This window comes from Ruditapes philippinarum, unplaced genomic scaffold (assembly GCF_026571515.1).
Source record: "Ruditapes philippinarum isolate M1 unplaced genomic scaffold, ASM2657151v2 ctg790_1_1_1_1, whole genome shotgun sequence".
In the NCBI taxonomy this organism is placed as follows: Eukaryota; Metazoa; Mollusca; class Bivalvia; order Venerida; family Veneridae; genus Ruditapes; species Ruditapes philippinarum.
This window is the reverse complement of record NW_026859737.1, coordinates 127,621-152,841: the sequence shown is the minus strand read 5'-3', so window position 1 is coordinate 152,841 and position 25,221 is coordinate 127,621. Positions and strand designations below refer to the sequence as shown.

At 33.4% G+C, this 25,221-nt stretch overlaps 1 protein-coding gene across 3 annotated transcripts in view; it reads left to right on the top strand.

The window, feature by feature from the left end:
• Positions 1-1,186: 1,186 nt before the first annotated feature.
• Positions 1,187-25,221, top strand: part of LOC132757733 (trichohyalin-like) — a 43,417-nt gene continuing 19,382 nt past the window's right edge. For 2 of the 3 annotated variants that reach the window (XM_060749116.1, XM_060749114.1), the window contains exons 1-10: positions 1,187-1,333; positions 7,931-7,993; positions 9,008-9,146; positions 9,708-9,801; positions 10,864-10,941; positions 12,773-12,920; positions 13,650-13,728; positions 18,759-18,906; positions 21,090-21,239; positions 21,509-22,029. In XM_060749116.1, the coding sequence (XP_060605099.1) occupies positions 1,267-1,333; positions 7,931-7,993; positions 9,008-9,146; positions 9,708-9,801; positions 10,864-10,941; positions 12,773-12,920; positions 13,650-13,728; positions 18,759-18,906; positions 21,090-21,239; positions 21,509-22,029 (1,487 nt within the window). In that variant the 5' untranslated portion in view covers positions 1,187-1,266. The remainder of the gene's footprint in view (positions 1,334-7,930; positions 7,994-9,007; positions 9,147-9,707; positions 9,802-10,863; positions 10,942-12,772; positions 12,921-13,649; positions 13,729-18,758; positions 18,907-21,089; positions 21,240-21,508; positions 22,030-25,221) is intronic. The other variant, XM_060749115.1, reaches the window with a different exon arrangement.

Sequence of the window (25,221 nt, the reverse complement as noted above, 5' to 3'; positions counted from 1 at the left end):
TCTATTTTAATATCTATTTTAAACTTTTTTATTCGTAATAATAATTATAAAAAAATAATGTCTGGGAGATTTTTTCCTAATAAATCTATTGGTAACGTTTTCAATTCAATACAATGAAGGTTGTACGTTTTTTTTATGGAAAATTCGAGTGCTATTCGGTAATGTACATATACTTAACAAAACCGGAAAGCATTCTCAATTTATTTAACATTCATAAATCTTTTAAATAATCATAGAATTTAGAATAAAACATGAAATAATACTGTATCATACCTAATAAATCGATTGGTAACATTTACAATACAATTAAACAAAGATCTTATGTGATTGTTTGAGAAATTAAATTGCTATTCGGTAAAGTATATGTAACTTCACAGGACCGGAAAGCACTCGATATATCTATTTTCCTAAATAATCGTTATAATAATCATATTATAATTATAAAACATGTTGTCTGGAAGATTTTGATATAATAAATCGATTGGTAACACTTTCAAACCAATAAAATAAAGTTTTCATGTATTACTTTGATAAACTATATTGCTATTCGGTAAAGTACATGTACCTTAGTAGGACCGGAAAGCACTCGATATATCTTATTTTCCAAATCAAACGTAATAATAATAATATTATAATTATAAAAACATGTTGTCTGAAAAATATTGATATAATATATCGATTGGTAACATTTTCAAACCAATAAAATAAAGTATCCATGCATAACTTTTATAAACAATATTGCTATCCGGTAATGTACATGTATCTTAGCAGGACCGGAAAGCACACGATATATCTATTTTCCTAAATACTCGTAATAAGTATCAATATATTTTTATAAAAATGACTTGTTTGTAAGATTTTTATCTAATAAATCGGTTGGTAACACTTTCAAACCAATAAAAACCATATGTCGCTGTCCACAAGCAAATAGACAGTATATATAACTGCCAGCATTTAAGTTTTTTACACGGGACTATAAGAAGCAATTATATACGAAATATCATAATAAGTCTGGCTGGACAACCATTCGCTACGTTCACCACTGTTCTTTATATGTAATGTTTTAAAGATTTTTTTCCATTCTTTAGTAAATCCCGGTCAAAATAATCCGGGAGAGACCGGGAATTACCGGATAAGTACATGCCGCGATAGGACGGCATTTAGTTTTGTTTCGAATGAAACCGGAAGTAAGGGCTCTTCCGGATGAGTCATGTTGTTTTGTCAAAATAAAAATATTTCAACTGAAATGAGTTAGATATTTAAATAATGGCAGAGGGTGGAAAGTCAGAAAATGCTAAAAATACTCTGCCGATTCGCGGGAAAGTAAGACAAGGTAAATTTCTTTAGAAAATTTTTTGGCACTGCTTAAAATTGATAAACAAACGAAATTCCAAACTTTTCTAAACAAACGAAAATCCAAACTTTTCTAGTTCTACATCATACTGAGCACTTTAAAACCTTTTTACGATCACCCTAAGCAGGTATATATTATATACATTAAATGCTGGTGGGCCACTTAATATTTTAGGGCACCAATGAACCTCGAGGGGGTTATAAGAGATTTCTGATCTCGCGACCCTATGATGGATAAAGTAAAAGTAAAGTAAAGTACTTTACATGGGTGGATTCTGTCAAGTATAATACTAAAGGAAGTGGCTAGCCGTACGGTCGCGTGTGGCGAGCCAAAAGTTCTAGCCGTATGTGAGTCATGTACGACTAGCCAGGACACACTGTATTGGCTAGCCGTACGGCACTTTTAAAAAATATATGGAAGGCGAAAGTGCATATGTTAATTATGACTTTAAGCGAGGATTTTAGTCAAGAATGTTTACTTTTTAGAGATTAATTGACGTGTTGGCTACGGTAAAGAATGTACTTTGTCTCAAGACGTCAAGATAAAATAGCGTTTGGTTGCAGTTAAATAACATCAATTGAAATAATTATTTTAGCAAATATCTTCAAAAGGGGGCAAATTGAAGATCGATATTTAAAGATTTAATGTTAATGTTAATTAAATAATAAAGGAACAATTCATTCGCATGTTTGGCTTGGAAACCAAGAATTTTTGCGAAATTTTAGGGTTTCTGGCGAACGTGAAATCGCCGATGTTCGGATCAATTTTCGGATAGAATCTAAATATCAAAGAAAAGCCTATGTCATTAGTATGTGTACCTGGCATTTCGGCACAATATCTTAAATTCTTAATACTCTTATAGAACGATTTTGCAAGAATGAAACTAAAGCAAAATTGTGCCTAGAAAATGCCGAAAATAATCGACAATCATTATTATGCCGAACATATTCGACAATCATTCAAATTACACTCATTTGTAATTGAGAAAACAGTCTTTAAACTTGCGGCGTAAATAGTCGATAATTTTATCCTTTTGTCGATAAAATTTGCTTATTTCCAATCAACTGTTGATCTATCACCTTGTGTTATATCTGAATTACATGTACTCACTGTACAGCGCGTGTATACATTTAATTAGTCTGATCACTATAGCATGATTATGATCGGAAGCGTTATCGCTGATTGGCTAATCGCTTCATGGGTCGATGTGCATAGGACCGCCTACCTATAGACTGACACGCGCTGACGCATTTGTGTATTTCTGGTTGTAAACAATCGGTAATGTTTATGCGTCCCCAGGCAAAATTAAGCGTACATGGAATCCTTGCTCTGAAATATTTGCGTCCAGCTGTTATAAACATGTGTACCGGGACGCCGAAATAAGCGTCCCCGAGAACCCTGAAAAAGCTTCATAGCATTGCATTTATAAGCTATTTTAAAAAAAAAATTGGGTTTGGCATTATGAATGTAGACATCTGAAACATGACAAATACCATAGAGTTACAATTTTTGTTTTTTATTTTCTTATTGTTTCGTTATAAAAAAAATGAATGACAAAATATCACAAGCTTTTTCTTTTATTTAGGAAGAGTTCCAAGTGCAACATTCCTATCAAGTACAATGCACCTGATATGTAAATTTGATAATGAAAGTAAATGATCCTGTAACACAATTTTGTCATGGTTTTATTTCATGAATATGATGCTCAAATTAAGATTTGTCAATTTTGTAATTTCCAATACATGTAAGCATTATTTATAAAGATATTACCAAATTTAATATTTCATGTAAATAAAGGGAGGTAATTGGAAATTTAGTTTCTATGAATTCTAAGTCAAATTTTCCATAAGAAATGAATGCATAAAATTTATTGATTAAATATGATGTGCAACAATATTTGCGGTACACATATTCTTCGATGTTTGAAAATTGTTTTATTTGCATAATTATATACTTATATAATTTTTTGCAAGTGTGGTATACACACAGTAACAATATCAATCACAAAACATACAGGATCTTTAAGGAGAATTTTCAAAGTATTACTTTTTGAGCAGTGATGCTTTGCACAATGGACAATGATAAATGATTGACAATTATTTATATATCCAAATTTTTTGGCAATCAAGAGAAAAACATATTGATTTGTTTATTATGCACTACAGCAATGATTTAAGATTTTATATTGTAACTTTTACAGTTTTGAAAATACAAATGTGAAATTGTCTAGGTTGAAGAATACTTAATTAAAGAGTTGTCCCCATTTTATAAAAACAGGAGAGAGGAGTTGCTTTGTCTTCCCTGTCTGAATTATGATTGAGAAATTGTCTAGAGTGACAATAAATAAGTGAATGAGGAATTGTAAAGTGTAACCATTTCAGGCCTTTTTGCCTTTTATATATACAGCTAGTAGCCGCCTCCGTGGTCGAGGGGTTAGAGTCGATGACTTCTAATCCAGTTACCTCTCTGGCGTGGGTTCGATCCCCGGGAGATGCTTTGGTAGTTTAGCACGGAGGAAGGTAGTCTTGTACTGGTGTAACTCTCCAGGAACGATGGTTAGGAAACTACCCACCTATATGACTGAAATACTGTTGGAAAAAGGCGTAAAATGAAACAAACAAACAAAATATATACAGCTAAACCGTGAAGTTTTGTGTTAAAATTTAGATTTTCAATTGCAGTTTTTAAAACAAACAGTCTTGCACATTCTGGAGGTAGGTTTTGTTGGTTTAATAAATACAGATACTAAGTTTGGCTTGTGAAGTTTTTTTTTTGCACTTTTGAATAGATTGTGCTAGAATATTTTGTATTTTTGTGACTTTGTTTTTATTAATACATTATGCCACATAAAACAGTATTCCTCACATCTCAGGCCTGGGGCAGTGCTTGGGATAACTGAGGAACTGAGCAGTGTTTATATCTTGGATTCATCGTTACCAGGTCCATGTGATGGTTTTGTTTTGAGGCTTTTTTTGTAGCTTGCACAGGGTGAGCTTTAAGGATCGTTGAATGTCCGTCTAGCAAGCACATTTTTGCCTTAATCATCATCAAACTTTGTAAGGATACTTGTCTAGGTAATTGCTCAGATGAGTTTGAATATGTGTCATCTCAGGAGCTGAAAATAGAAAAATCTTGTTAATACTCTAGTGGATACTGCTGTTTTGATCCAAATATCCTGGAAATTGTATTGAAAGTTTGTTTTGATGATTTCTAGGTCAAGTTTGAAAATGGGTCACCTTAGGTCAAAAACTAGGTCAAAACGCCCAAATATTGAAAAACCTTGTTAAAACTGTAGTGGTCACATTTTTTACTTAATTGTCATCAGACTTAGTCAGGATGCTTTTCTATGTAATTGCCCGGGTGAGTTCGAACATGGGTCATCTCGGATGAAAAACTAGGTCACTAGGTGACTGTTTTTAAGTGTCATATTGGTTGTAACTGTTTTGATTTTGAAGTTTAAATATTAGTTGTGATTGTTTTGAGGTATAAAATTATTATTAGTAGTAGTGATTGTTTTGAGGTGTTCTATTGGTTGTGATTGTTTATAAAGGGTCAAAATATTGGTTGTAACTGTTTTGAAGTGTAAATATTGGTTGTGAGTGTTTTTAGGTGTAAAACTAGTAGTAGCAGTGATTGTTTGATGTGTGAATATTGGTTGTGATTGCTTTGAGATGTGAAATTTGCTTTTGATTTCTTTCCTTACATATACTATCATACTATCATATCCATTAAAAACTAATAGCTAATCATGCTAGATTGTGAAATATCCATGCCTTATGAGGAATATGATAAGTATGAAAAAAACTTTCCTTGGTATAATCATCATTATGATTCAAATTTCCTTAGATCATTTAAAACATGAAAGAAATTAATAAAGAGAAGAAAGAAATTCTATTGTTTCCATGGCATCAAATAACTATATGTAAGTTTAATATTTGAAATAAGTGTGGAAATATACATGTACAATGTATATACAGAGAGAACAGATTAACCGATATACAATGATATACTGATATACAATGTAAGATGTCAATATGGTATTCAAGAATTTCAGTCACTGTTTATACAGACTGAGACTATTATTAATAATATCATAATTCTAAATTAAGATTTGATTGTTAATATACATACATATACATGTATGTATGTACAATGTCATGTAGGTATCTGATTGATTAACGGCTTAATTATCTTTCTTTTGTGCACATTTAAATTAAATTACAGTATTTAATACGTGATTGTGTATTTTAATGTTGTAACAATTTATTCAAAAGCCCTCAATTTGTGACATCCTATATTTTCTAGCTACAATCAGGGCTTCTTTCCCTACTTTAGCAGGGACCGGTTATAATAGGGCTGCTTCCCCAAAGAAAAATTCTTTAAAATCGTACAGTTTTCCCCCAAAATTGAATTTACATCAAGTTTTTCCTTCCCCTTTTGCAAATATACCCTGTAATTTTTCCCCAAAATTAAGGGCAGGACTGCTTCCCCAACTTGTGAAAAAAAAAGCCCTGACAATATAAGAAACTGGTCAGACTTGTGAATTAAATGTAGTTCAAGTACATGTAATTTAGCAGTTGAAATATAATAACAAACATGGACATGAAATTTTCGCTCACAGATTGATAAATAAGGAGGGAAGATCTTCCATTTAATGGCTATGATTAATATTGAGTATTTGGAGGTCATTATGATCTTGACCTTCACCCTACGACTTCTAAGACAATTTTGCAGTTTATTCATTATCATATACTTGTAGATGATCTACATGTATAGTTAGCAAAATGTGTTTGTTGAAGTGACCACATAATCTTGGTCAGATGCCTAATCTCAAATTGGCAACAGTGTGTGTTTATTTGAAGTGGCCACACAATCTTTGAAAACAACAACAGCCTTTAGCATAACAAAATATCTTAAGTATACAAAACAGAAGGGGAAATGGCTAAAACTCTTGAGTCATTTTTTTGTTTTGTTTCATTGGCAATTAAGAGTCAATTACATTCTCTTGTATACTAATTTATCCCCTATGGCACTATAACATACCAGATTTACATGTACAACAACTTGTTACATTGTGGTTAAACGATCATGTTAATTACTAAGTGAATGTTCTTGTTTACATGACATGAACATGTTGTTCTGTTGAGCATGTTCTAGCTGTGTTGTTTATGATACGGAAGTACATTTTATACTCCCAACATGCTTCTTTATTTATGTACTGTAAAAGGGTTAAAGTTGTTACTTGTATATACTTCCATATCAGTAAACAATTACATTATTACAAATGATCACAAATGATTACAAATGAACTGAAGAAAAATGTTTATATCTTTAATAATAATATAATAGAATAATTTGTGTATTTCTGCATACATCAGATCTTTATGCATTATAGATATATATAAATTCAAATATGACTGTGTTTACAATTAATTCAATCACTATATTTGTATGTTAGAAGTATTTTTTACTAACAGAATTTCATAAAATTAATATTAGTTAATATTCATAAAAATGCATTGCAAGAATCTAGATACTTGCATGGTTAGCTTTGACGTACATTTCATTAAATCCATTTCTGAATTCAAATGTAATGTGTTGTTTATATTGAATCCCATGATTTTGAATGGGGTTTATCAATGATGTTTTAATATAAGCCAATGCACTTTCAAAGTTTAACCATAATTATTGTGATTAATAAATGCCCTCAAGCCCTATGAACTAGTATAATACTTTAATAACAGTATTTTATATGATGAAAACTGTCTGAAGTACATAACAATTCTTACAGCATTTAGGCGTTAAATAAAATATTGTTTCCTCTCCCGCTACCTACATGTACCCCTAAAATTGTTATTGCCAATATAATGATTTTTTTTCTCCTTTAATTAATAAACACGGAGGCTGTCAGTCTTTCAATCAGAATCATATCTTCAAATCTGGGTTATAGGTTGAATAAAACTAAATAGTTCTAAACTTTATAAATATGCTATAAAGCATTCTCAACATTAAATATCAAAGCCCATATGATTCAGATATAAAAATATAATTATGGTCAATAATGATATTTCTACAATAATTTTTCATTACAAAAATGACCTACCTGCCCAAATTGACATTATTGCGAGAGGTGAAACAATTAAGATAATTTTAAGGCTGGCCTTTATCACACAACTTTTTTTGTGCGATTAAATTGCTGAGCTTTTGTTTAGAATTATTTTGTAGTAATTTTAAAGCAACAGTTAGAAGTCAATTCTGATTGAAATGATGTGACCTTAGTACTATTTTTAGGCTCCACTGATTTTAGTTTAACCTATATTTTCATTTGATACAGCAGTTACAATAATATAGTTATATATTTTTCTTTGTTCACGCACTGTCCATGTAAGATAGACTGTTTAGTGTTTTTCATCAATTATTACCAATATAACACTTTTTATGCGTAGTCTATGATTCAATGAAATTTTGTTGTTTAATGGTATTACAGAAGAACTCATTCGTGTTATTTACTGTGTTAATTATTTTTTGTTACATGACATAGACAAATAGGTAACAATATGGTTTCTGTATTTTCAGTACGACAAGAGTGGGCAGTGTACGAGGATGGGGCATTTGCTCATCAACTGCAGAATGAAGAAAGTATGTTATACTGTTTGCCTTTGTTTTTCACAATCTAACTATGTCAATGGCTGACCCACAGCTGTGCATTCCAGCCTCACCAGATAAAAAAGCCTGACTCTTGAATCAAGGCTCTCGATTGACACGGGTCTACGGGTTTTGACTCGTGAAAATCAGGAAATAAAATCCGCCCACGAGTCTTGATACTTTCTTGTGTGGGAGAATATAAGATATCAATCTAGGGAAGATGGCTGGTTTTACTGCGGTGGCAGGTCTTGTCAGAACAAAATTGCATTGAGGAATATCGTAGGTCTTAATTTGTCCACCAGGAATAATAGAAATTTGCCATGTCACCTAAACAGCATCAGTGTGAATACTGTGATGTACTTGTAAAACCCAACCAAAATAATTGCTTCTGCCTCTCCTGGAGGTGTTTTTCCCCCTCCCCATGCTATCAGTAGGCGGGCAGTGTTTCGTACTACCCTCCCCTTTTCTACTGGAGAGTTTTTGCCCCTCCCCATGCTATCAGTAGGCGGGCAGTGTTACGTACTTGTAACCCTCCCCTTTTCTACTGAAGAGTTTTTGCCCCTCCCCATGCTATCAGTAGGCGGGCAGACTGTTACGTACTTGTAACCCTCCCCTTTTCTACTGGAGAGTTTACACCTTATCACTCCTGTGTTTATCCTTATTCCTCAATTTTATAGTTATATAATTATAAAGAAAGGTTTCAATGATGAGTCTGGTTTTAATATTGAAGATTGTAATTATGTTAATATTAAAAGTTGCCCAGATTTGTCTAAGATCTTTAAATCTTTTCTCCATCCATTGAGATATACAAGCCATTATTGATCTTTCTATTTCTATATGCTGTTCGCTTACAAACCCTATAACAAGTAGAGAAACTGATGGCGAACAGCATGGATCCTGATCAGACTGCGCGGATGCGCAGGCTGGTCTGGATCCATGCTGGTCGCCAACCCATTGTGTTGGTTTTGCCGTGACGCGGCTCAAATAATGTTTATGTTTGTTTTATAGTTGATCGTCATTATGGATTGAACCGCTTCAATCGACGGACTGTACGTGAAGACATTCCATTAGCTAAAGTCGTACAGTCTGACGAGGAATTGCGGCTTCAAAATGAAAGATTCCAGGAGTTACAGGCCCTAAGAGCGCAGTATGTACATTATGTATTTTATTTGTATTTGTAGAAGTTGGAAAAGTTATTCTGGGGGGGGGGGGATTTGTACATGTAAAAAAGAAAGAGGTGTATTGAAGGTTGATAATTTTTTAGTGAAATAAATGCTATTTATAGTAGCTGACTGGGAGAGCTATTTGTCACTTTAGTGCAGTAACCAGTTGATTCCTTCTAAATTTAATAGGAGTTAACCAGTTATTCCACCAAGGTGACATATTGTTCTCATTCCTGGCCAAACTCTTTGGTTAAGATTTTACATACAAGTTGGTGGCTCCAATACTACAGAAGGGAATGTTTTAAAACTTCAAACATTTGTTCTCTGTGGTTATCTAAATAATAAGTAGATCTACAGGTTCTCGTGAGTTACCATTTTTAAAAGAGTTATGCCCCTTTTACTTACTGTCAGAAGTTTCTGAGAATAGTCAAGCTCACTGCCTTACCCACAGCTCTTGTTTCTTTGTTCATTAGAGGATATTACGTAATATAAGTGCTAATTTTAACACAACAGAATTATTGAATGATGTGATAACTTGATTTCAGGGCCGAGGAAGATGAAAAAGTTGCTAAGAGATTAATGGAACAAGAACAGTTACAGAATCAGGCCAGTAAAATGGCTATTGAACTCACAGATGAGGTGAAACATAAAATATATTACGACATTGTTTAATGTTATCATGTAAATAATTAAAACCAATTTAAGGAATGAATTCTTTTGTGTTTACAGAAATGCAGATTGGCTGGCTTGGAATCTAATTGTTTCACTGGTATTTCTTGCATATCAGACTGGTATTTCTTGCATATAAGACTGGTTTTTCTTGCATATCAAACTGGTGTTTCCATTAGTTTTCCTGTGCTGGAAATATTATCTGGTATGCGGTGACAAATGAGTCGCATGCTACACAATGGCGTCATTTTAGCACAATTTATGAATGAACCTGGCAGCTGTGGCCGGGATGTTATGGTCATAGACATCAAACCACTTCAACTCCTCATAGCTGTGGGTTCGAATCCTGACAGGGACATTGGATTCTTTCATTAGATGCCTGTTTGTTCCTAAAATAATGCACGAAAGAGCACCTGAATGAACCTGGCTTCCTCTTTCTGTAAAGCTGGAAAGTCGGCATATGACCTATACATTGTGTTGGTTCAACTGAAAACCCGACCATTTTTTTTTTAAATGCATGAACCTTGTTAAAATGACATCATTTCTGCATATTTTAGAATGGAACTGCATGCTTAGAATGATGTCATTTTGCTTTTATGAATAAAGTTGTAAATTCATATACTTTAGTAAGACAATAATTTCTTGACATTGATGTCCGTGAAAAAAAAAAAATTATTGAGGAAAAGAATTTAAAATATGATAAAATATGGTAGAATATCCAAGAAAAAATACCTTACATGCATTTTCCATTCAGATAAGTATATCTGTTCCTCGAGTACCTGCCCATAGTCACTGAGTGGCCTGATTAACACAAAAGAACACAATGACCTAGTCAGTTTTGATAAAATTCAGCTCCTAAAATGGGCTACGCTGAAAGATTTGCCTATCACCAATAGAAGGTTACCTTCTTCTGACCTTTAAATCAGCCAATCAATGACTGCCGTTATGTTTTTGAAAGTGGATTAGATTCTATTTTTATCACAAGCTAAAATTTACTTATCTAAATTAAAATTGTTAATTTTTATTTATCAGCATATTGCCAAAGAGTTGATGGAGCAGGACCAATTACAGAATGAGGCACGAAAAATGGCAAGGGAACTAACTGATGAGGTATGCAATTACTTGATAAAGGTTTTGGGGACCTCCATTGGTAAAAATTAAAGGTCATTGACCTCAAATAACTTGTATCCCAGTTCCCAGTGTGTTCCAGTCCTGCCATAGATAGTTCCCGATTTTACAATATTTACCTCCCTTGCCAAAAGCGGCAGCCATTTTTGGGTCAATAATTTATACAATACAATGGACAAAATATGATTTTTTTTGTGTCGCCTCTACGGAGTAGTGGCGACATATAGGGATCACTTCTCCGTCGTCTGTCTGTCCGCACTCACAGGAGAGTAATTATGTGGCTAGAAGGACAATAGGTTCTCTTTGATGTCATTCATTCCGTAATGCTTTTATGTGGCTATTTTTCTTTTGCGTGGCTAAAAGAACAATAGAGAGAACAATAGAGTAGCCACATAATTACTGTCCTGTGAGAACGTCCGTCTGTCCGTCCGTCCGTCCGTCACAAAACTTGTCCGGACTACTCCTCATAAACTACTGGTGCAATTTCATCCAAACTTTACAGGAATGATCAGTACCAAGTCTAGTTGTGCATATTGTCAGCATTTTCTGGTTCAATGATTTTTGTCAGAGTTATGGCCCTTTAATAATTTTTAATTTTAAAGTTTGTCCGGACTACTTCTCTTATACCACTAATGCAATTTCAATGAAACTTTACAGGATTGATCTGTAGCTTAAGTCCTTGCGCATATTGCACGGGTTTTCGGTTGAATGATTTTTGGCCGAGTTATGGCCCTTTGATAAAAAGGTTTCTTTTTCTGTGTGTTGCCAGATACACAAAAGCTTGTCCGGACTACTCCTCATAAACTACTGGTGCAATTTCATTCAAACTTTACAGGAATGATCAGTACTAAGTCTAGTTGTGCATATTGTCAGCATTTTCCGGTTCAATGATTTTTGTCAGAGTTATGGCCCTTTAATAATTTTTATTTTTAAAGTTTGTCCGGACTACCTCTCTTATACCACTCATGCAATTTCAATGAAACTTTACAGGATTGATCTGTAGCACAAGTCCTTGCGCATATTGCACGGGTTTTCCGGTTGAATGATTTTTGGCCAAGTTATGGCCCTTTGATAAAAAGGTGTTTTTTTTTCTGTGTGTTGCCAGATACGCAAAAGCTTGTCCGTACTACTCCTCATAAACTACTGGTGCAATTTTATCCAAACTTTACAGGAATGATCAGTACCAAGTCTAGTTGTGCACTGTCTGTCTGTCTGTCCGTCTGTCACAAAATTTGTCCCAACATGAAATTGGCCATCATGAGGCGACACATGTGATTACTGATCGCTCTTGTTTATATTTATATCTAGTTCAAGGATAACTCTTTACGGCAGTAACGAGGCTCTGCCGAGTTTTCACTTTATATTTACCTGAGAGCTAGATATTACTGTCTGTAAAGACAGCGATTGTTTGATTCCTTTTCTTGCATATTACATTCTAAAAGAAATAACTAAAATTGATATATATAATATATGGCTATTTTAATATTTGACTTTGTACCTCTATTCTGGCATGTACAGAAGTACTACTACTGATAAACTGCTTGACAGCATGCCTAGGAACGATGCGGTGGCTGAACTGTGCTGTGGTAAATTCAGTGTGGCTTACTGCCATGATCCGGAGTGAAAACTGCCCATAGCACCATTTTTAACATATTTTAATGTGTTGACACTGACCCTTCTCTTAATAACTAATAGACTGATCTAAATTCAAAAATAGGAGACAATTTCATCATAAAAAATAATCAAAGTAAAGGGTTTCCCCATGTATTATTGCTATCACCTGTTATTATGTTTTTTTTCCCGTATTTATAAGGAATATGCCAAGGCAATACAAGAGAAAGAAAAACAAAAATACGAAAGACACTTAGAAAAGAAAAAGTTGCAAAAATTAAAAAAGGAACGAGAAAAGATTGAGAAAACACAGGCTCAGAGGACCGAAGAGGCCAGGCTGAATGTTAGAGGTAAGGATATTGAAAAAACAACAACAACAATAAAAAAACACTGATGGTCTAATTAGTTGCAAATAAGCCAAACTAAAGTTATTTTCTTAGCTATTAGATTTTTAATAAAAGCATGAAAATATGAATATATGATTCAAAGGTGCATGCCTCCAGATGAGTAAAAAATATTTCAAGAAATTTGAACTTAAGAACAATGTTCTAAGATTTTACGAAAAGTAAAACAATATCCAAAGATTGAAGTAATGATTTACATGTTATTTGCCATTAATGACTGGTTTTGCTGTATTTATCACGAGCTATATATCTGCTATTATTTTGCCTGCTGAACACGTACATTAGTTTTAATACATTATTTGCATTTTACTTTTTTTTGCAATAACAGACAATCTGAGAATTTAAGAACCCAGATAATTGTCTATTCTGACAGAACCACAATATTTCATGCCCACAAAATAAACAGAAATTTTGTTTCTTGCCTATGATGGTGTTTGAACTCACTCAGAAAGTGAGTAACTACATATCTTCAGTAATGTTTAATATTGTCATATAACAAATATAACAATGACGTAACATTATAAAAGTGCGGGAAAAGTAAAAATATGAAGTTGTGCAGCCAGAAAAATATTCTTTTACTCTTTTATATTAGAAGTATTGAATTGTAAAAAAAAAATAATATAATAATGTATATATATACATGTATAGATAAACATGTACTTGAAACAATTTCAGGGAGTACGGAAGATCTAGATGATCGTATGGCGGAGATGAATGTACAGAATGGGGGGGTAGCTATGAGGTATAATACCAGGTAGTGGTTTAACCGTACTAACATATAGTTCACACTTATAGTTTCCTTCTTGCACTTTCTTTAAACTATTGCCCCACTAAATGCACTTTTTTTAAACCGTTGACCCGCTAAATGCACTTTTTTTTAAACTGTTGTCCCGCTAAATGCACTTTTTTCAACCTTTACTCGGTAAATGCACTTTTTAACCAGGTTTTCAATTTTGAAAATCCTGGTTATTAGATTGGGGTATGGCGGGCGGATGGGCGGATGGGCGGCTGGGCAGATGGGCGGATGGGCGGGCGTCAAACGAAATTGTGTCCGCTCTGTAACTCTTCAACCCTTTGAAGAATTTTGATGAAACTTCAGACAAATGTTTACCACACCAAGATGACGTGCAGAACGCATGTTCCGCATGGCTGGCTCCAAGGTCAAGGTCACAGTGACATTAACATTGAAAATCCTGTCCGCTCTGTAACTCTTCAACCCTTTGAAGAATTTTGATGAAACTTCAGACAAATGTTTACCACACCAAGATGACGTGCAGAACGCATGTTCCGCATGGCTGGCTCCAAGGTCAAGGTCACAGTGACATTAACATTGAAAATCCTGTCCGCTCTGTAACTTTTCAACCATTTGAAGAATTTTGATGAAACTTCAGACAAATGTTTACCACATCAAGATGACGTGCAGAACGCATGTTCCGCATGGCTGGCTCCAAGGTCAAGGTCACAGTGACATTAACATTGAAAATCCTGTTTACATGATTTTAACTTGATTTGGCAGTCAAAGGTCATATCATCTTTGGAGGTAATTTAAAAAAGATATGATATATTATTTCATGTCTACTTTGTAACTTGTTTTTCATTATACAGAATTATCATATAATTATAGTGAACAATTCTTCTGTGCTGAACTCGTCCTACATTTCTCAACGGATTTTGTTTCAAACTTTCACAGAAGCTTTGTCATCAAGCACCCTGGCACATATTGTCGGGGTTTTGTGATTGGATAGTTTTTGACCTAATTATGGCCCTTTGTTTTTTTTCCTTATACATAATATTATAGTGAACACTTCTTCAGTGGCAATTCCTCCTACATTATTCATGTTTTACATTGCACATAGTTACATTGTTTGTTTGCTTGTATTTGTATTTCAAATACAACATATTTATCTACAATGGTGATAATTGAAAACCTGGTTTCATGGCATTGCCATGTTTCTTGTTTCAACCTTTACTGGGTAAATGCACTTTTTCAACCCTTACCCCACTTAATATCTAAAATGGACTGGTCCGTCTTTACAATATAGACAAATCATTTTTCATTTTAAAGCAGCATGCCTCCAGATGAGCGAAAGTATTTTAATAGAATCAAACTTGAGAAAAATGTACTTAGATTTTAAGAAAAGTAAAAAAAGGTACAAGGTTCAAGTAATAATTTACTTGTTATTTGCGATTAATGACCAATTTTCCAGTATTTATAGCTATATTTTTACTGCGTTACTAACACAGTGAAGGCTATTTTTGCTTACTTTTATCTTTATTTGGTAATTTAAGTGTCATTGATAATGTGTTAATTGCTTCCATTTGGTTACTTCACAATTTGTTACTTTTTGTAATTAATTTTCAAATTTTTCATGAAAATTAGCATGTATCTGGAGGCGTGCTGCTTTAAAGGAAAAATTCCAAAATATGTACTGCCTGAGGTTTCTGGATGAACTTGGTGAACTTGTTATATGGGTAGATGCTGTAGCCACCTCAAGGTTATATAACTGTTTCCTGAGTCTTGTCTCGAGGATTTTCATTGGTCAGTGTACATTCTGTGGGAGTTTCTGACCAATCAGAGTCCTGAGCTTAGAGAATTTCTTTATAACCTCAGACCCAGGAGACTTTGAGTTTACTAGCTTATTTCATACAAGTTAATTTTCATCAACTTAAGACATTTGACATTTAACATTTGACAGTTGATTTTTCAAATCATTGATTTATACGTTCAGCTATCAAGAATTGTATTATTTTAATTCTTAAATTTTGGCATGGACTTTTTGGGGAATTTATGTTTGAAATTTGTATCGGCATTTTATTAAGTTGAGATTTCAAATGATTAGAACTTTGGTTTTTGTAACAGTAAACTTTATTTTGTATATTTAACTGATAAGACTAAGACTAGTTGTATTACAGGCATATGCTTTTAGTTTTATTTAACATTGCAGAAATATTTTAAATTGAATAATTAATATTGCCTGCTTTCAGTTTCTTAAGTTAATTTATGTTTGCTCTATGTATTTTCTTGTTTAGCCACATTTTGTCACTTTATTAGTCTATCTTTCCTAGTTTCCTGTATTTCTTGGTGACAGGTTTTTTCTTCCATCTTATACAGTTATTGATTATCGTACACAATAGATATGCCTGTTTATAATTGCTTTAATTAGTTTTCTTAGTTAATTAAATTTGATATAGACTATCTCTGACAATTATATGTTTTTAAAGCATTTTTTTTTATATTATATAAAATTTAGAAATAAAAATTTATTCATTTCTGAGGTATAAACAATTTTTTATATCTCAAAAATGAATAAATTTTCAATCTTTTAGGAAACTTACAGTGTTTAAATTACTGGTTTTAGAGCATCTTAGATACTAGTATTGCTTAATGTAAATTATTTGTCATTAAAGTAGGAAAATTTATAAAAAGTTGTATTTTGACTTCCATACAAAATAATAAATCATGAAACATTTTCCAATTGCCACAAAGCAACAGAAGAAAAAGACAATTTTAAGGTTATTCCCCAATCAGAATATTTGTTTGGAAAACATAAAATCACAAAAAAAAAGCTTTGAAGAAATGAAAAAAGTAAAAAGAATTTCTTGGGCACAATGGGCCTTTAAACACAGTATGTTAACATGTCATTTCATAGTATAAGAATATTGTTAACAATTTGAAAATTTCAAAATTAACATAATTATATAAAGACACGTTTTAGGAAAAATATATTCTTACTGTCGTACATGATTCACAGGCCCTCCTTAACTTGCTATAGATTTTACTCTCGTAACCAGTCATTGATGATACATAAAGGAAGTAAATTTAAAAGGAAGTTAATTTTGTTTTTCAATTAAGATGGGAGTGGCTGTGAGTGTGAGAACTGTTTTATACAGCGTATACAAGTTGAACTTGTGATTTAACTGATTTAATATTGTCTTAATTTTCATTTTCGAGATAAATTTAAAACAAACATTGTACTGGTAATTAGAGTATTTAACTGTTGTATTATGACTCATTAGGGTCACTCAACAAATTATCTTATTAATTAGCAGTTTTATAAATTCATTTGGGGTGTCCGTGGCCGAGTGGTTAAGGTGGTTAACTTCAAACCACTTGCTCCTCACCGCTGTGGGTTTGGATCCCAATTCTTTGAGGTGCGCAAACTATCCAGCTTACAGCTGGTGGAACATTGATGATTCTACTTGGCTGCCCGCTATTGCCCGAAAAAATAATGCACGGAGGGGCACCTGAATTACATTGTTTAATTATTTGATACTTTTGGTGCAAAAAAAAAAAATCATGTTGAACGTGAATTTTACATTTGATAAAATACCAGTTTAAAGTTAATTGGTCTTTAATGGTAGGTCTGTAATACAATGAATGATTATGTTGAATGGTTAGTATTTAGTGATTACACATAACAACAAACCATGAAATAATTATACTTTGAAGTTGTTGACAAGTGTGAGAATGATACATGATCTGATATTACTTATTTTTATATAGCAGATAATAGAATGTTCTAGAACAAAATATTATTCATCAGATAAATATGTAATTCTAAAACCACTTAGAACTTCTTCAAGCAGTATTTTATAAGTATAAAATTGGAATATCTAAATAAAATATTTCTTTTGTTTTTATCACTATTTGAAATACTTATGGTAAGACCTGTCCACTTCATTGTCCATCTTAATTTTTTTATTGAAAATGTGCAGAGAGTATCCAATGAAGAGTTAAAATCATTTTTTAAAAAAAAAGCAAAAAGCAAAGAAATTTTAATGTCGTGGTTAAACGCAATAGATAGTTGTTATTATTTGATACTTTTGGTATGAAAAATAACTTGTAATGCACATGTATACTAAATTTTATATAAAATACAATACAAGTTGAATGGCCCATCTTTTTTTTTCCCCAAAATATGCCGAGATTAACCAATGAGGAGTTTATAGGTGTCATCATATTGCATCAGTTACTAGCAATTACTGTTCATTTATAGTGGTAAACTGTTACAGCCATATATTATAAGTTATAAAAAATTTTTGACAGGTTATATGGCCCTATATAAGCATTTGCTTGTATATATAACCCATGCCACTTAAGGTGACGATTATATTGCAAACAACCATTTATATATGGTCATATAACCTGTCAGGAATATTTATGATAAATTTTGAATACAGCAAACTTCCTTTCTTAGACAAAAAAGTGAGATTTCTTCATAAATTTACAGCAGCAGTGTATAATTATAAAATCATATAAACGTCATGATTATCCAATGAAAAGCTGTGTTACAAACAGGGGTGTCACATTTATACGGTCGGTTTTTAGCTTAAAACCGGTTAGAGAATTCAATAACCGGTAACTGCGTTTTGTATTTGACTTAGGGGCAGAAAAGTTTTAAATTGATTCTAAATATTAACTTAGTTTTTTATGACAAAATATGACAATTGTTTGTATTTTAGATGTACTTAACAATGTATTTATTCCGATCTGATCAAATAATTATGGTTTGACCCTAGTGGAAAATAGCTACTCCATATTAGGAAATGTATTGTAATCATTTTGAGTACAACAAAATATGAACAAAATGACATATCTTGTCATAAAGAAACAAAGTTAATGTGGAAAATCTAAGGATTTATTAGAACAGTTGGTTAAAAGTTTAATACGGTTAATATGTCGCTATTTAAACATTTTTTCTAACTATGACACCCCTAGTTAGTAGTTACAAACATGCACTATTAAAGATTAAATATCATAGATATGATCACTTTATTATTCAGGGTGACTCCAGGTGGTAAGATTGAGGATGATGGTGATTTCTCAGATTTTTACTGTCTACCAGAAAATGTAGACCCTGCCCAGAGACAAGTACTGCAAGAAATGCAGGACGAGGAATTGGCAAGACTTCTACAGGAACAAGAACATAAGGTAATGTAACCCTGTAAATTGTGGATTTGTGGAGAGGAAATTGTGAATTTCTGGAGAGTAAATTGTGGATTTATAGTGAGAAAATTGTGGATTTGTGGAGAGTAAATTGTGGATTTGTGAAGAAAAACTTGGAAGATTTTGATATTTTATTTTGTTTGTCTTTACTGAGGAGCATTAGTCCTGTGGTAGCTCTTAAGCATTACGATGGTGAGGTCCTTTGAGTTCAAGTTTAAGTGTAAGAAATTTCCTCTGCATTCATTCATTTTACACATATGATTGGTGTGTTAAGAGGCTGTATTCTGCAGTGGTAGTACAGTATTGGCTAACAGAAAAGGAGTGTTAAATTTGTCACACTAGCTGAAAGTTCATTTGGAGAATTCATTCCCAAGGTGGATTCAAACTCATGACCACTGGCTTACACGCAAATATACACAAAGGTGTAGACCACTGAGCTTATAAATAGATTTAAATAGTGTTAAAATGCATGCACTAAATGTTAGCGTTATACTATAGGTGCGTCAATGAAAAATGGTTCTTTTTCACTTCAAATAGTTGTTATTTTTGGTATGTGATAAATAGAGTGTCTGGCATGATATATTTTTATGCCCTCGCCATGTAATGGCCGGGGCATATAGTGTTACCCTGTTCCGTCATTCCATTCTTCCGTCCTTCTGTCATTCCGACATCATCAGTTTCCGTTCATTATCTTAAGAACTGTTGCACACATTCAACTCAAATTTGACATATGGATATGTCATGAGAAAATGCAGGTCAAGTTCGAATTTGGTCATGGTTCGATGATTTTTGGCAGAGTTATGCCCCTTTTACTTTGAAAATAATATCAGTTTCCGTTCATTATCTCCCCAACGGTACAACACATTCAACTCAAATTTGACATATGGATATGTCGTGAGAAAATGCAGGTCAAGTTCGAATTTGGTCATGGTTCGATGATTTTTGGCAGAGTTATGCCCCTTTTACTTTGAAAATAATATGAATTTTCAGTTTCCGTTCATTATCTCCCCAACGGTACAACACATTCAACTCAAATTGACATATGGATATGTCATGAGAAAATACAGGTCAAGTTCGAATTTGGTCATGGTTCGATGATTTTTGGCAGAGTAATGCCCCTTTTACTTTGAAAGTAATATCAGTTTCCGTTTATTATCTCCCAACGGTACAACACATTCAACTCAAATTTGACATATGGATATGTCGTGAGAAAATACAGGTCAAGTTCGAATTTGGTCATGGTTCGATGATTTTTGGCAGAGTTATGCCCCTTTTACTTTGAAAATAATATGAAATTTTCAGTTTCCGTTCATTATCTCCCCAACAGTACAACACATTCAGCTCAAACTTGACATATGGATATGTCATGAAAAAAATACAGGTCAAGTTTGAATTTGGTCATGGTTCGATGATTTTTGGCAGAGTAATGCCCCTTTTACTTTGAAAGTAATATGAAATTTTCAGTTTCCGTTTATTATCTCCCCAAAGGTACAACACATTCAACTCAAATTTGACATATGGATGTGTTTTTGGAATGCCCAGGCCAAGTTCGAATTTGGTCATGGTTCAATGATTTTTGGCAGAGTAATGCCCCTTTTACTTTGAAAATAATATGAAATTTACAGTTTCTGTTCATTATCTACCCAACAGTGTTACATATTCAACTTAAATTTGACATATGGATATGTCAAAAGAATGGGCAGGTCAAGTTAGAATTTGGTCATGGTTTGATGATTTTTTGGCAGATAATGTCCCTTTCACTTTGAAAATAATATAGATACATCTTAGGAATAAGCAGTTTAAGTTTGAATTTGGTCGTGGTTCAATGATTTTAGACAAACTATGTTGGAAAAATTTTGAACTTTCAGTTTCAGCACTCATACTTTTAGCCATTATGTTGGCTACAAATATGCAATATGCTATTTTTAAAAGGTTAAGACTGAATAATTTCAGTGCCTTGAACATTGTATGAAAATGGTTTGTGTTAACATTGAGAAGTTTTTAGGGCTTTGAACTTAAAATGAAAAAAATAATTAATGCACCATCTGAAATTTGGACTGCATGTGGGGGCATCCGTGGCATGATGACACATTTCTAGTTATTCAACTCATTCAATAAATTCAGTATTAAACTTACACTCATTCAATATCCTCTAAATCTGTATACAGAGATCAAAGGCTGAAGTGGACAAAGATAAGCTGAGAGAGATAGAGGAGCAGGATAAAAGACTGGCACAAATTATAGAAGAACAAGAAAAAATTAGATTAAAAAAGGCCAAACAGAAATGGAAACAGCAGCAAGATATAAAAAGGGCTCAGGTTTAGTATAAGCATAGTTTTATTTAGGCTGGATTGTGTAATATTATTAGTTATAAAGATTTTTGATAGGTTATATGGTCCTATATAAATGGTTTTTGAACTATATTGCAGACAACCATTTATATACATGTATGGTCAACATAGAAGAGATAGAGAATAGAATAATTAATATCTTATAAAACTTGTGTATTGATTTAGCTTATAAGTATGATATTCATGTAAGATATTCAATGATGTGGTTATATAGAAATTTTTTGTATTTCCTGTAGGAAGCTGCTAACCGGCCCCCGGCCCTACCCCCTCGTAACCAGGACCACGATCACCGTAGATACAGACGCAACAGTTTTATTCTCTCCATGGAGAACGGAAACGAGGACGATGATCATCATGATATTAGCCCTCATAGTCAGGGCTCTTCAGAAGATTATTTAACTCCTATGCAAGCTTCTGAGGAACACAGACTTCAGTCCTCTCAAGGACAAAGATCAAACTCAAACCGAAATGTGCAAAGTGATATTTCTTTAAACAATTCTGTTCCGACCCGTGAGATTAAACAAAACAAACAAAATGTGCAAAAAGTTAGAAACAATATTCATGGAGGTAGAAATGAACAGAATTATGATCCGGCTTATCTCCCGACGCAAGAAATGCCGGATGTGGAGAGATGGCTCGCCTCACAACCTCCGGATGCAACACGTGGAAGATTAAGATCTGATAATAGTGATCATATACCAGACTCGCCTTCCCCGCCTGGAAGCTACCATAGTGAAGATCCTTTACCATACCATGGGTGTGTAGTTAATCATTTTATTACATTACATATTAAGATTTTTGTGCCCCCACTTTAGTGGCGGGCATTTAGATTTACCCTTGTCCGTCCGTCCATCCGTTCTCTTTTGTGTCGCAGGTAACTCAAAAACCTGGGTATTTTCGTCTGGATATTTTTAGTATTTTCAGAGTTATTGCCCTTGACTTAGTAAAATTTTGCAATTTTTCAACTTGTGTCGCATGTAACTCAAAAAGGATTTGACCTAGAGTCATGAAACTTTACAGGAATGTTGATCAGCATGTGTAGTTGTGCACCTGGGTATTTTCGTCTGGATTTATTAAGTATTTTTAGAGTTATTGCCCTTTACTTAGAAAATTTTTGCAATTTTCAACTTGTGTGGCATGTAACTCAAAAAGGATTTGACATAGAGTCATTAAACCTTACGGAAAGGTTGCTCAGCATATGTAGTTGTGCACCTGGGATTTCGCTTGTGGATTTATCCAGTATTTGTAGAGTTATTTCCATTTACTTAGTAATGATATTATTTTGTTAATTGTTCCTTGTGTGATTGAAATAGAGTCAAACAACTTTACAGGAACAATGATCAACATCACTAAATTACAGGAATAATGATTCACATCACTGTAAAGCTATGCACCTGGGACTTTGCATGTGGATTTTTTCAGTTTTGTTAAGAGTTATTGTCCTTGACTTACAATAGTATAAATTTGCAATTTTCAACTTGTTCATGCATAGCTCAAAAAGTATTTCACTTGTAGGCCTGAAAGTTTACAAAAATGTTGCTCAGCATGTGTACTTATGCACCTTGGGGTTTGCTTGTGGATTTATTCAGTATTTGTAAAGTTCTTGCCCTTTACTCTAGTAGTTTTCAAAAAATATTTGACCTAGAGTCATAAGATTGACAGAACAGTGGCGCGGTGGGGGCACCCGTGTCCTATGGACACATTTCTAGTTTTATCTTTTTAGCTCACCTGTCACAAAGTGACAGGGTGAGCTTTTGTGATCGCTTTTCGTCCGGCGTCCGTCCGGCGTCCGTCCGTCCGTAAACTTTTACTTTAAATGACATCTCCTCATAAACCACTAAGCCAATTTCATCCAAACTTCACAGGAATGTTCCTTTGGTGGTCACCTTTAAAAATAGACGCTACATAGACAACATCTTTTTGATATGGCCACATTCTCGACAGGAGTTGAACTCCTTCATCATGGCCTTAAACAGTCAACACAACACAATAAAATTTACCTCTGACATCAGCGATAAAGAGATCCACTTCCTGGACGTAACTGTCAGAAAAGATACATATGGGAACTTATCCACCACACTATACACTAAACCTACTGATGCTCACATGTACCTCCACTACACATCGTTCCATCCGAAACACCAAAAGAAAAGTATACCATACAGTCAAGCTCTTAGAATTAGAAGGATATGCAGCACTGAAGAATCATTTCTGGAATGCAGCAAACTACTTACCGATAATCTACATGCACATGGCTATCCAAAAGCACTTATACGAGAAGCTATCAAAAAGGCGAAAATCAACCATCTTAATGACACAAAACACAACTCTTCACACGAAATAATACCGTTAATCGTCACTAACAACCCAAGGTTACCTAACATTAACAAAATCATTAACAAATATGAACATTTACTAAAAACCGATTCTAACCTAGCAGATTTAACTAAGCACAAAATTTTAACAGTTTATCGTAGAACGTCTGTATGGACATATTAATGACATACGTAATAAAAATGACGTAAAACCTGTCTCTAAACATTTTTACGCCAACGGACACAACATTTAAGACGTCGACGTCACAGTTCTAACAATGACACCTAGGAACATAAACATCCGCCTTAGAACAGAAGAAACCTACATTGAATTATTTAAAACGAAATCACCTAACGGACTTAACTTAATACAATAATGGAAATAACAGATATGAAAAAATATTCCAAGCAAGTACCAGCACCGGCAGATTCATTCAAACTTATATCAAAAAATTTACGGCAATGTTCAAAATGTAATAAATTCATCAAATGATCCAAATCAAACTTCAACCGACACTACAAGACACATGAGAAAACAATTACGATGTTCATATGCTTCCATTGTGATCAAGAATACACAAGAAGGGACATTCTTAAAAGACACTGCCGTAAAATACACGGCATGGAAATGCAAAGATACCAAACTAAAACGGAGAAAAGAACAACTGACTTAGACGAAATCAAACCAGTAAAACCATGGCAACCACCTTTTGAATGTATATTAAACACGAAACCAACAATTATACCTAAATTTCGAATCGTTCAAGGACAAAAAAATTGGCTAGCCAAAAAATTTACTCCGGAATTTAATTGCACACAAATGATAAAGGAAATGACAGTAGAAGAACCACTTTCACCATTACCGGACTTTCCATTTAGATCCAACGAAAATTCGCCGACATATACAATCTCAGATGTAACAATTTGCCAAGACGAAAAAGACGATTTTCTATACACAAAACACATGGACATAATGATTTACTTGATCTATGGTATTTTTAGCTCGACTATTCGAAGAATATGAGAGCTATTGTAGTCGCCCCGGCGTCGGCGTCCGCGTCGGCGTCTGCGTTGGTTAAAGTTTTTTGTAAAGTCAAATATCTCAATTATTACTTGAGATATTCAATTGAAACTTACAATACTTATTTATAGTAACAAGGTACATCAGATTGACAAGTTGGTTAACTCTGCCTACAATATTGACAGAATTATGCCCCTTTTTAACTTAGAAATTTTGGTTAAAGTTTTTTGTAAAGTCAAATATCTCAATTATTACTTGAGATATTCAATTGAAACTTACAATACTTATTTATAGTAACAAGGTACATCAGATTGACAAGTTGGATAACTCTGCCTACAATATTGACAGAATTATGCCCCTTTTTAACTTAGAAATTTTGGTTAAAGTTTTTTTCTAAAGTCAAATATCTCAATTATTGCTTGAGATATTCAATTGAAATTTAAAATACTTTTTTATAGTAACAATGTACATCAGTTTGCAAAATTGCATAACTCTGCCTGCAATATTTGCAGAATTATTTGCCCCTTTGAAACTTAGAAATTTTGGTTAAAGGTTAAAGGTCTTCAAAGATATTTACTTGAAACTTTACACATGCACTTAGGGTCATAATTGG